The 13,272-nt window shown below is 46.8% G+C and overlaps 2 protein-coding genes across 2 annotated transcripts in view; one reads left to right on the top strand and one right to left on the bottom strand.

Annotated features, from left to right (window-relative positions):
- Window positions 1-2,569, top strand: part of LOC147140192 (uncharacterized) — a 40,950-nt gene extending 38,381 nt beyond the window's left edge. The window contains exon 6 of the mRNA XM_086045454.1: window positions 2,233-2,569. The gene's annotated coding sequence lies outside the window, so the exon portion shown is untranslated. The remainder of the gene's footprint in view (window positions 1-2,232) is intronic.
- olig3 (oligodendrocyte transcription factor 3) lies at window positions 2,200-3,490 on the bottom strand. The gene is given in 5 exon segments (XM_086045451.1): window positions 2,200-2,523; window positions 2,525-2,584; window positions 2,587-2,838; window positions 2,840-2,970; window positions 2,973-3,490. Coding segments are annotated over 5 exon segments (954 nt in total). The 5' UTR covers window positions 3,160-3,490.
- Window positions 3,491-13,272: the final 9,782 nt, after the last annotated feature.

The raw sequence follows: 13,272 nt of genomic DNA, 5'->3' as shown, positions 1-13,272 counted from the left end.
GTGCCGCCGCAATTTGCATGTGGCGACTCTTTAGCGGGCTCGCCGCCACCCTGGGCGAACGTCGCACGGGCGGCCTTGGCAGTTGTTGGCCTCCTAATTAGGCGGAATGAAGAAGTATTGGCGGGCCCATTGAGGAGTCCATTTGCTTTGAAAGGCCGAGCATAATCAAGCGCAAGTCATTACCAAGCGGCTTCCCTCCACAACATCCTCCTCAGTGTAGTGCGCTTAAAAGGCCGTCGCAGCTACCCGCCTATTTACATCCCATCTGCCAGCTCGCGCGCGCGCGCGCACGTGCGGGCGTCTCATTCCTAAAGACAAAAACAGCAGCAAAAAATGAACTCTTTCACTCTTTCTCAAGTCACAGAAGGCCTCCTCTCCCTTCTTTTATTATTCCCTTAATCTTCATTTGCATGAGGCCCTCCGCCCCCCCCCCCCCCCCCCCCCAAAACCAAAATGTGTATAATCCTCTGCTTTTTAGCATGGTGTAATCCCAGCACCTCTCTGTGATGTCATTCTCCCCTTCTGGGTCCCACGTGAACAATTAGCTTGTAATCTGCACAAACATACATTCTGTCATTGCCGAGATGAGACATGGGGGGCATGTTGGGGTGGGGAGGGGGGTTGTTGCGAGGGGGGGGGCACCCATGGGACCCGGTTAACAAACCGCTCAGCGCCGCCCGTGTGGATTAACAATCCAACTGGGCCGCTTTTAATGGAAGCTCTTTTCCTTCGTTTTGCATTTCTGCTTGGGAAAAATCTTCAAATAAATCAAATGTTGGGCAGCGTATTTTTTTATACGATATGTTTTTTAACCATTTCAATGATTTTGTTTTATTTGTTTCCTTTCAATTTGTTAATAGAAATGTATTCTTACTATTCATTATAAATGAGTTAAAATATTCCCTATTTAAAGTCGACAACATGAAATGTTGAGTTTATTGTTGTGGGTTATAAAGTAGGTTGTGCTCGCAGTCATTTCCACTGTAAATTGTTTCAAATGCTCTCTCATCCAAAGATTGAAATAAACAAACTTTATATTTAAGTCCAACAAATTACATTTAATATTAACATTTTAGAAGATATATTAATGAGTAGTTTGGGATGTCTTGCCGAAAATAGATAGATAGATGGACTTTTTTCCATCCAATGAGGGAAATTAAACCGAATATAATAATAAAACAATATTCCTATAGTTACTTTTTCCAAGATGTTTATTTTGCAGGATTTACTCTTTAATTTATTTTTATAAATTAAACATTATTGTATATATCTGATTTTCATGTAGCTGAACAAAAGATATTTATCGTATAATAATTTCACTACAAATGCTATACGTGTAAAAGGAAAGGCTCAAATTGAATAAACTTTTCTCTTGAGGATGCAAAGGTGTTCACGTCAATTCCAAACAAAACCTTTAAAGGGGATTTTAAAGAAAACAAATCCAAGTTTTAAAATGATGTCGAAGTAAAAATACATTTTGTCGGCGTGATGTCTCTTAACGATTGCAGTTTTCATAAACCGAGTGCAAGGGTCGTTTGTTGAAAAAAAAAATGTTGCGCGTAACTCTTCTCCCCCCCACACACACAAAAACAAAAAAAAAGAGCAAGACTGTAAATACGATCCATAATTTTCGTTTTATTGAAATGTCATCCAGGTCCTCTGGGTGATTCATAATAAATATTTCATCAACAATGTAAAAAAATAAAGACACGCTGTCTCTGGGCGTAACAAATTGAGCAGTAATGTCAGCAACATGCACAAAAGTATAACAAGAAAATGAATCAAAGGAGATGTTTGTACGATGAGAAGTTCATTTACAAAACTAGAAAGCCAGTGTTTGCTGAACTGAAAAGAAAAAAAAAAGCACATTTGTAATATGGAACTCACTTTTTTTTCCTCCCCCCCATTTAAATCCTTGGTACAAGGCACAAAGAGCGATCTTCATTTTCACAAAATAAAGCGAACCAGAATGTTCATGCACAACTATTTTTTTCCTTTTTTTTTTTTTTTTTTTTTTTTTTAAACCTTCAGTTTTGAAAGCATCAGTCTTTAGTAGCACAAGTCCTTGGTACAAGGAGGGAAATAACACACATTTTCTCATATGGACCCAACAAGAAAACACACAGCAAACATGCACGAATCCACGCTCGTCATGCCCCCCCCCCCACAAAAAAAAAGTCCTTGGAAATAATGTGCGAATCATTTCATGCCGTCCTTGGCCTCCCCCGTCAGTCTCGTCAGGCCGGAGGAGGTGATGGGGAGGTGCGGCGGCGGCGGCGGCGGCGGCGGCGGAGGTGGCGGCGGAGGAGCGGGAGGCGGCACCTGGCAGATGGCGCACGGGCACGGCAAACCGGCCCAGTGCTGGAAACCGGAGCCCAGCTGCAGGCCGGGCGGCGCGGCCGCCGGCGAGCCCTTCATCATGGCGTGCGGTGCCCGGATGGAGGTGAGCGCGGGCAGGCTGGACGACGTGGTGGACGTGGTGGACGACGACGACAGGCCGCCGCCGCCGCCCGCCGCCGCCCTGCAGGAGCGGGTGCACCTGGTGGGCGGCGGCGGCAGCCGCGGCCGCCGCCGCGCCGCCGCCGCCGCGGCCGCCGCCGCTCCCGGGTGCGCCACGGTGCCGCAATGGAAGGCCGAGTGCTGGCCGCCGTAGATTTCGCCCACCAGCCGCTTCATCTCATCCAGGGAGCTGTTGAGCATGAGGATGTAGTTCCGGGCCAGCAGCAGCGTGGCGATCTTGGACAACTTGCGCACGGACGGCCCGTGCGCGTAGGGCATGACTTCGCGCAGGCCGTCCATGGCCAGGTTGAGGTCGTGCATGCGTTTGCGCTCGCGCCCCGTTGATCTTGAGGCGCAGCTGGTACATCTCCTCCTCGGTCACCTGCTTCTTCAGCTTGAACTTGTTGCTGCCGTTGCCTTCGCCGCCGCCGCCGCCGCTGCTGCTCTCCACCGACGACGAAGACGAGGCGACTTGGACTCGGATGTCTTGCCGGCCTGCGTGGACGACGAGACCGGGTGGTGGTGGTGGTGTTGGTGGTGCAAGTGGGTGAGGTGCGGGTGCAGGTGGTGGAAGTGGTGGCCGGGGAGGTGCTCTCGGAGGAACATGGCATCCATGTCCGGGGATGAGGCTCTGCTGCTCGGACTGGAGTCTGAATTCATTTTTATGGCTCGGCCTCCGAGGCTTCCTCCCCCTCTCTCTCTCTCTTTTTCCTCTCGCTCTCTCTCTCTCTCTCTCTCACTCACTTTCTACCTCGCTCGCTCTACCCCCCTCGCTCTCTCTCTCTCTCTCTCTCTCTCTCGATGTCCACCTGCGCGCGTCTCTGTTTCTTGTCTTCCCGCCAGTGTGTTGCCTCTGTGAGGTGTCACCGGCTTTTTATACGGGCGGCCGCACAAAAGCCGCTTTGCTATTCATAACGCCTTGTTAGGACGATGACGCGCCTCTCTCTCTCTCTCTCTCGCTCTCTTTTTTTTATTTTTTCTTTAAAAGAGGAGGAGGAGGCGTGCTTTGACTGTCCCACTGACCGCGGTGCGCATCCATTCAGCGCCATTGTCAGGACATCGCCGGGGGGGGGGGGGGGGGGGGGGGGGGTGGGGGGGCGAGCTCGCCTCTTCTCTTCACTTACTCCTCGACTTTCATTTTCACTCAAGCATTCTCGTTTTCTGTTTTTTTTTTAGGGTGGGAGGGTAGAGGGGGGAGGCCTAATGCGCATTTTGACGCAGTCTACGCGTCCCCTCCCGCAAAGTAAATTCATAAGACAAAGTTTAAAGTCAGGACAAAAGAAGCGCCAAAATAAACTGCACTGTAAATTCCGGCCTGTGCAACCTCATGAGCACACATGCAGGTTCGATTGCCGTCAAGGTTTCAGGTGCCCTTGAGCAAGGCATCCATCGCAAAATTGCTGTAATACGCTGCATGGGAAGAAAAAAAAAAAGTTCATTTTTCACTACAGCTCATGCAGACCTATTGTTCAATTTGAAGTGGTTTGAGAGGCAGGCAAGCAGTGAGGAGTGAGACGCAAAAGTCCCATAGTTGCTTTTTTTTTTTTTTTTTTTTTTGGACACGTTTGTAATTCGAAATGTTTTGTTCTCTTACAATTGGCAGCGCAAGTTGGTGAGTTATTGCAAGACAGGCAAGCGGTGCGGAAGTAAAGCAGAAAAAAAGCAGGTGGAATCTGGACCGAGACTTAATTCCATACACAGCTCGACCTGTTATCAAATAATTTGATAAATTTAAAAAAATCTGCAGTCCGGACCCAGATTTAGACATGGATTTCCCTGCACTTAATATTTTGGCGACTCATTTTTGGGCAGTTCTGCAAGTTGGTGCTTTTTGCAAAGCAGGAAAGCGGTGCTGAGTCACACGCAGAAATTCAGAGTCAGAAAGAAAACGCAGATACCTTTCTTGTATGGCTCATAAAATCAGTTGTAAGACCATTTTCAATTAGCCTCAACTCATTCCACATTCCGAGATGAGTGAGTGGGTGTTTTGCCAAGGCGGACAAAGCGGTGTGGAGCAGGACATCCAAATCCACAGCCTGGATTGATGGAGCCAGACATTGAATAAATTCTTTTGATGATCGTTTGTGATGAACACGTTCCGCACTTACGATTGGGCGAGTAGGTGTTTGCGAGGCAGACAAGCGGTGAGCCGCGAGACACACAAATTCACGCTTTTCTATAAACTTAGGAAAGAAATTTGAGGAGCGTTTTCTAACCAACACAACTTTTACCACACTGACGGACGGATGAGCCAGTGGCTGCTTGCAAGGCGGGCAAGCGGTACGGAGCAACCCACAGAAATTTGCGTTCCACATCTGGACCGGACCGATTATTATCATTTTGATGATTGAGTAACCCTTTGCACATTTGCAATCGACCGGAGTGGGCAATTGCAAAGCGAGCAGGCGGTGATGAGGGATGCAAACTCGCAAAGCCGCTCTGCTATTCATAACGCCTTGTTAGGACGATGACGCCTCTCTCTCTCTCTCTCTCTCTCTCTCTCTCTCTCTCTCTCTCTCTCTCTCTCTCTCTCTCTCTCTCTCTCTCTCTCTCTCTCTCTCTCTCTCTCTCTCTCTCTCTCTCTCTCTCTCTCTCTCTCTCTCCTCTCTCTCTCTCTCTCTCTCGACATCACTCTTTCATCGACCGTTTTGTTTCTCTCTCCAGATCTGTTTTCTCTCTTTCCATCTTTCACTTTCTCTCTCCCTCTCTCGTCTCACTTGTTTCTTTTTCATGCACGTGGCCTCCCACTCTCTCGCTTTCTATCCCTCTCCATCTTTTCTCTGCGTTTCCTCTGTCTCCGTCTCTCGCTGTCTTGCTCCTCTTTCGTCTCTCTTTCCGTCTCTCTGGATCTCTCTCTCTTTCTCTCTCTCTCGCTCAAGCTCTCCGTCTATTCCTCCCTCTCTTGAAACATGTCATTTGATCTCTCTCTTCCCCTTTCCATCTGTCGTTTTCTATCCTTGCATTCTCTCTTTCACTCTGTCTCTTTCCGTCTCTCCCTCGCCGAGTAGGCTAGCGAACGTCCGCCTTCGGCTAGTCGCTTGTAGTTTGCGAGCGAGCGCGAGGCCGCGGGGGGGGGGGGCGAATGAAGTTCGAGCAGTGCGCGCTGCCGGCCATATGGCAGCATGGCGGGCGTCGGCGCCGTGACCCGCCCGCATGCGCCCTTGTCTGGAGCCTCCTCTTCTAAAGCTCCTTATTTGGGCCCCACTCCGGCTTGAATGGCGCACCGGGGCCACAAAGTCCAACAATGCCTAATCGGCTCTTTTGGGTGCTTACGACGCAAGACGGCGGGGACGCCAAGACGTGTCGAAAATGATATTGTCAGATTTTTACAGCAAAATACTTGGGGTAACCACCACCATGGCCAATTTTCAAAATATGCTCGGCTCGAAGGCAAAAAGCCTTCATCAAAAACCAGGCGCAGGTTTTGAATCCTAGAAAAAATTTTTTTTGATATTTTTCTAGGCCACTGTAACAGCATTGACAGTTTTAAGGTTAGCACTTGACTTAAATGCGTCGGGGAATTCAATGAAATGTCATTCAATTGGAATGCATAGCACACATTTGACCTCAATGTTTTCAAACAAAACCTCATTAAAGGGGAAATGCAGATGAATTGTACTTCAAAGTGAAATACAAGTGAAATGTGATGAGTTTCAATCTCTGGAGTTTCAAACGTCTTCATTTGTCCCTCCCGTTCTTTTTTTTCCACATTGCTTCAAAAGAATGGAGGTATTTTCATTTCTTGTTTTTTTTCCCTGCGTTTAATGTCACGTTTTGAATGCATTCTATTTTTTCTTTTCTATTTATTTTGTCATTCTCTCACACGCAAACACACTTAAAGATTTGAATGCAATGTTGTACTTGGCTGTCATGGAACTTTCATCAAATGGTTTTCCCAAATGTTTGAATTAGCAGCAAATATTACATTTGCAAAAAGTGGATGGATTTAGAAAAAAACAACACATTTGCCTATAGGCTATAATGATTTCAGCTATGACCGGGTTGAAAATTGTAATTATAAATGTTATAAATATGTAACACAAAACAACGAGTCAAACATTCCACATCAGCATTTTTGCGAACAACAGTTGCTTATTAAAAAATTAAATCGTTTGGAGTCCGTCGTGGCATTAAATCTTTATTTAAAAAAAGGAAAGAAAATATGCGCGTGTGGTTAAACACATTTTAGATGAATCCTCCTTGAACTACTCATGATAGCGAAATTCTGCATTGCTTGGCAAAATCAATTACAATGACTGAAAAGTGTTTCCATACTGAAAATGCAATTGCGTGTGCGTGTGCGCGTGTGAGAGAGGTCGCAGCTTTCATATGACCCATTCCAACCCATGTGAACATTTCCATTCGTATCCCCCTCAATTTATGATTCGATGCTCTCCTTCCTGAAAAGTGCTTCAAATGTAAGCAAAGCTGCAAAATTCTGAGCCCCGCTGCCAAATGTTTGCTTTATTTTGAAAGCGCCTTTTGGCGCCGCCGTCTGCTTTTATCTTTGTGGAATGTTTCTATCGTATGTTGTTGTTACTGTTTTAACGCCTGACCTTCCCCTCCGGGTATCAATAAAGCACCTTGAATTCATAATGATTAAGATGACTTCACTTTTCCAAAGAAAAGATGGATGAAATTGCTTACGTGTATTTATGATGACGCCTTTGTGATCCATCCTTTCCGTTTAGCGACGACTTAACGTGTCAACTCTTCACTGACGTTTTTCAATGCAGATGATTTCGGATTTGATGCAGTCATCGAAAAAAGCTTCAAATATAAGCAAAACCACGTCCGTCCACGCCCGCCCGCCCATGGCACTTGAAATAATCAACTCTCCTCATGAGATCGCCCCGCGAGAAGAGTTAAAAAAAAAAAAAAAAAAAATAGAAAAGGAAAAAAGGCTGAAACGCGCATTGACGGAGCTCTCATTGTTGGGCCAAGCCCGAAAGGAGGGAGGGCCCTCTGCTCCTCATAAAGGTGCGATGCCAGAGCAAAGCGGCGGGCCCCGCCTTTGCTCTCGCCTGGTGGCATTTCAAAGTGTCAAGCTTTGAATACCAATTGCTTGAACTGGACATATGTGGATCCGCTGTAAGCCTGCTAATCCCGTCCCCAAGTGTTCCTTTGTGTGTCGAGGGGGGCGGCGGGGGGGGGGGGGGGGGGGGGTAGCCGGGACAGAAAGTGTTCCTAATCCGGCCAATGTGTGTCAATGAGGTGTGTGCGTCGGCTATGAAGTTGTGCGCAACAACTGCCCCGAGAGGCTTTTTCATTTCACGCCATCACTAAAAATGAGCAATATGAAACTTTCGGGGCAAATTCTGCATTGAATCGAAAATGCGCTCCAACCTTGACAGGAGAATCTCCTTTGGCCTTCTCTGACGACTCTCAACTCAACTTTATTTGTTGAGTACTTTTTTTTTTTTTTTTTAAACGACCACAGCTGCATGGAAGTGCTGTGAAGCAAACATCGGACGGATATCAAAAAAACAAAGACTGAAAACGCGAAATGAATCACATAAAAGCGGCAAATCGCGATAAAACACTGAAATAACGCAGAGTCTCGTGATGAGTCGAGAGCCAAAGAATAAAAATATGTTTTCAGTCCAGTTTTAAAGATGACGGAGTGAAGTCTTGCCTAAAATGTTGTTCATTCCCAAGGGAGGGACCGGCAATTGAAAATGCTCCATCCCCTCTGAGGCTCCGCTTAGTCCTCGGTACCTCCAGTGGCATCTGGTCCTCTGACCTCAGGGGGAGACCGTTTCAAGACTTAAAGACAAACAAAAGAAACTTGAAAAAGAACTCTAAAATGTGAAGGTGTCACTGAATATGCTCCCTCCCACGAGCTCCAGTTAGGAGGTGAGCAGCGGTGTTTTTGGACCAACTAGAGATGCTTGAAGGGAGGACTGGCTGACTCCAAAAATCAAGTACATTACAGTAAAGCATCTGAGATGAAACAAAGGCACGGATTGCTGTTTCTACGTGGTGTTGTGAAAGGAGAGGCTTTACCTTAGCCAGCTGCCGTAAATGGAAAAAAGGCTGGCTTTAACAACAGCACCAATTTGCTGGTCCAATTTAAAATCACTGTCCATTTTAAAACCCACATTTGAGACTTTAGATGAGACGCCGAGATATACACCCACTGGCACCAAAGACTAAAACTTCTATTTTCTTTTGTTGAAATTCAAGACGTTTAGTGGCATCCGGGCTTTGATTTCTTCCGGACAGGACAAAAGTCTCCTTAAGGGGAAAGCATCTTTTTTGTTTAGTGGGACATAGATCTGACCGTCATCCGCATGGCAGTGGGAATACCACACTTTTGTCAAATGGAAGCCAGGGGCAGGAGATGCAATGAAAACAGCAGGGGCCCCAAAGTTGAACCCTGTGGAACACCACACAATAGCGGGGCAGATTGGGACTCGGGCAACCAAGGCTCTTCCAGTCGCGCTGTTTCTCTGTTGCCACCTGCTGATGTTCTCTGAGAGAAACATTCACGCGTCAAAGACGTGCTGACACTCCTTGTTGTCGAACAACAAATGTGGAACTTGGAAATCGTCATTTCCTTCCCTTTTTTGCTGATCGTCAGCGGTCTTCCTCCCACAAGAAAAGCAACTGAGCATAATTAGAAAACAAGCGCAGTGAACTTGCACTTTTAACAAGCTAATAACCGTCATGGGTGGGCCTTGCAGTCCACCCCCCACCCACCAAGCAGCTCCGCCCACCCTCTCTAACGAGGAGTGCGGGGCTGGAAAGGGTGAATGGACGAGGACAGTAATTGGTGGTCAAATGCTATCCGCAGAACATCTTCCAACTGAGAGCAGCGTGGCGCTTCATTAGAGATGTTAGGAGGTCAAGGCCATGTTGGAGATCGGGTCAAGAGTGCCTTGTGTCCAAACGTGTACATTTCCAGTGTTAGAAATATGCTTTCTTTCACCATTAAGAGAATATAAATTTGCTTTTTAAAGCATCGAGACATTAGAAATATGAAAATGCTAAAAAAAAAATAAAAAATAAAAAAAATATGATTTTCTATTAGGTTTTCACCCCCGTTAGCAGTTTTTCTTTGAGCTATATTGGGCACAAATCAAATACATATAAAAGTCTTTGAATCATGTTAATGAAAGTGACATCATAAGAATGAAGAATGTCGGTAGGCCAAAAGCGCACCATTGAGAAAGACGCGACAAAATGGTCACGCTGCTCTAAAATTGGACCACTAAGATGCAAATGATCATTCATTGAGAACTGAATTAGAATTCATTTGATTGAACTTGGAATATTGTCGCGTCTTTGATTTGCTTTCCTGATTCCTTGAATTGCTCATTGTTTAGAGGGGAAAAATAACAGATTCATTCAATGGAGAAGAAGTAAATATAGTACAATAAATAAAATGAGATGGTAATGAATACACGGAAATACAAATAACTCAAATAAGAAATGGCATAAAATTCAAATAAGTACAATAGCAGTAAGGAGAATACATGAAACATGAATACATGTGAATAAAATAATGTAAGACAATACCAAAAGTGGAAAACTGAGAAACATCTCACCTGATTAAAAAAAAAAAATAAAAAAATCATCCCCCCTTTTCCAGATTGACGTCACAAGACTACAAACCTCCCCTCCAGCAAAGTGCAAAACAGTTTGCGAGCCCAAATTTGAAATTTGCCTTGAAGCGTAACCGACCAAATATCCATGACGTAAATGTGCACAAATCTGAAAATAAATGTGCAATATGTCAACCAGTTAATGTTGGTCGACTCGTGTAGTTGTGCTGCATGTTTTACGCCATTATTTACGCCATTTGTTGTATACTTTTGAGAAGTGTTTGTTGTTGCATGATAAACATTGGAGCCATAAACGTTTGAGGTTTTGTATCAGCATATGGAGGACACAATCAATCTGAGATACATGTTTGTTTTTTGTTTTTTTGTGTGTGCGTGTGTCATGAAACGCAACATTTTCCAAACTACATCACAAGTCCAATACTTGTAAGACTCTCCCCCCCTCCCCACTGCTGCATTTTTTTTGTGTGTGTGAATTCATGTTGAAAGAGAAAATATCAATAAGAGCTTTTTATCTGCGTTTCACGACGAGTAAACAAACCTTTCAGATTAAGCTCCCGCCTTTTAATTAATGACCATCAAACCGCGGGGAGTTTGTTAATCGCGCACCTCACAATCGCCCATTGAAGTCCTAATTGATATTTTGCAACGCTCGGGTGTTAATTAGCCGCAAAACAAGTCGCCGCGACTGGAAAGAACCGGCCTTCCGCCTCGGACAAAACTTTGATGCCCCAAAAGAGAGAAGGAGAAAAAAAAAAAAAAAAATACGTGTACTGTGGTGTGAAATTGAGTTTTATGTCCGACCGGCAGATTGCAGGCCTTGAAGTGGACCCTTTTACACCATCTACGCGCACGCACGCACACACACACACACACACACACACACACACGCACTCATGCGTTCACAAGCCCGCCTCACCCCCTCACCCGTCTTAAATCTTACATGTTAATCTCCCCTTGCCCCCTTCTCTCAGATACACAAACATGCTGTCCTTTCACAGAGTGCCCCCTTCTCCCCCCCCCCCCCCCCCCCCTCATTTTCTGCTCATGTGCACCCATTGCGAAGGGCCCAAGCAGACACAAAGTGACGCGGCCGCACTGGAGGATGGGAGGAGTCGGATTGTGCTCCCGATAAAAGGAGAGTTAAAAGGAGAACCCTGTTGCAAATATGCTGCCTGGCTGCTTAAGTGTGTGTGTGTGTGAGAGAGTAAATGGAAGTGTGATTGAGAGTGTGTGTGTGAGTGTTTTTGAGACTCTAGAGAGTGGGTGTGAGGGTGTGAGCGAGCGTATGTGTGTGATATTCCCCAAAAAATGTTGAAACTGTGTATAACATTGTTGATTTCAAGCGTGGACAAAAGGGTTTGCCCGCGCGAGTTTTCGACCTCACTTCCGGGTGTTCGGTTGACGACGCAGCCTGTGCTGCACTGCGATTGGCCGCTCTGTGTTTGGGGGGCAGGAGGGGCGTGGCTTGAGGACAGGTGAATCGCCTCTCCGGCGCGAGCGAGAAGCGACTTCATGAAGTCGCGGCTAGTTGGCCGGGAGCTTTAATATTTATGCGTTCGGAATCTCGCGTCGGCCTTTTGGAGACACGCGCGGCGCACGCGTCCGACAGTAAAACGACACCAGGCACCGACGACATTTTTCAAGTTTGTTTGACACATTTAAAATGCTAATAAGGCCTTTATTATGTGCTACATCAAATGCAAATGCTGCGTTTTACTGCCGCCGAGTTGGGTCCGCGCCGGCATTTGCATATCTTATGTGCGTCTCCTTTGCATGCGTCCGCCAAGCGGGAGGAGGCGGAGGGGGGAGGAGGGGGGGGTGGAGTGTCGGCGGGCGTGCCGACTCCTAATAAATAACATTAACAAGGCGCCTCCCGATAAACAAGCTCCAATAACGCGGCCCCATTAACCAATGCGAGGCCGCGGCCCGTTTAAACGCGGCCGTTTGACGCCGCCGCCGCCGCCGGTGCCGCCGGTGCCGCCGGCATATGGCGCGCAAGTCGGCCCCGAACGGAGAGCGCCGCCGACGCCTGCCGCAGCCCTGCGCAATTGTCACGGGCCGGCAGACGGACTGGAAAAACGCGCCTTTGGTGGCAGACGCTTTATCAGCCGGGGAAAAACGATGCCGAGGAATTTGTCTCTCTAGGACCGAACGGACTGCAAGTGCCTGCGCGTGTGCACGTGTGAGAGACGGTGTGCGCGTGTGAGAGTGTGCAGAAGACAGAATGTGCTGACGTGTGTGAATGTATGCAAAGTGAGAGTGTGTGTGTGTGTGTGTGAGAGAGGGCGTGTGATTGCGTGCGTGTGTGTGTGCGAGTCTGACAGCGTGTGTATGTGGGAATATGAGAGAGTCCGTGTGTGAATGTATGCAAAGTGAGAGTGTGTGTGTGCGTGAGAGAGGGGGTGTGAGTGCGTGTGTGTGCGTGCGAGTCTAAACAGCGTGTGTACGTGGGAGAGTCTGTGAGTGTATGAGAGTGTTTATGAAAGAGAGCATATATGTGTGTGAGTGACTGTGAGAGAGGGAATATGAGAGGAACTGACAGCGTGAGAGTGCGTGAGTTAGAGTGTCTGTATGAATGTGAGAGAGACCGTGTGAGTGCAAAAGATAGTGTATGTGAGGGAGAGAGAGAGAGCGAGCGTGTGAATGAATGTTAGCAAAATTCTCTGAGAGTGTGTATGTGGCAACATACCTGAGAGAGGTCTGTGAGCGCATGAGAGTGTTTACGGAAGAGAGCATATTTGTGGTCGAGTGACTGTGAGGGAGGGAGGGAGTGGTGTGTGTATGTGAGAGAAACTCAGTGTGTAAGAGTGAAGGAGTGAGAGTGTGTGGGTGAACGTGAGAGAGATTGTGTGAGTGAATGAGTGCAAACGGACGTCGTTATTTGGGCTCGCGATAATCGAAATATCGTCAGGCGCTTCACTTTTGCATGTTGGAATGGGCTTCGGCGCCACAGAAAACATCAACCAAAAATGGTTTGGATTTTTTGGGCCAGAAAAATGTCGCGCTCAGTGTCGACATTTACATGCACGCATTTATTCGGAATACAAATGCTTCGGAATGTTGCATCGAGCACATTCCCATCAAGATTTGATTCCCAACGAGACAGTTTATGTGGAATGTTCATCCAATCGGCGCGCGTGAAAACACTTTGGGAAGAAACCGTCTTTACCGCGCATGTCTGTGGCGTCAGTACTCGCGTTTCCGT

This window comes from Filicampus tigris, chromosome 11, assembly GCF_054856515.1.
Source record: "Filicampus tigris isolate MCC_2025a chromosome 11, RoL_Ftig_1.0, whole genome shotgun sequence".
NCBI lineage: Eukaryota > Metazoa > Chordata > Actinopteri > Syngnathiformes > Syngnathidae > Filicampus > Filicampus tigris.
Note: the sequence above shows the minus strand (reverse complement) of the source record. Positions and strands in the feature narration are given on the sequence as shown.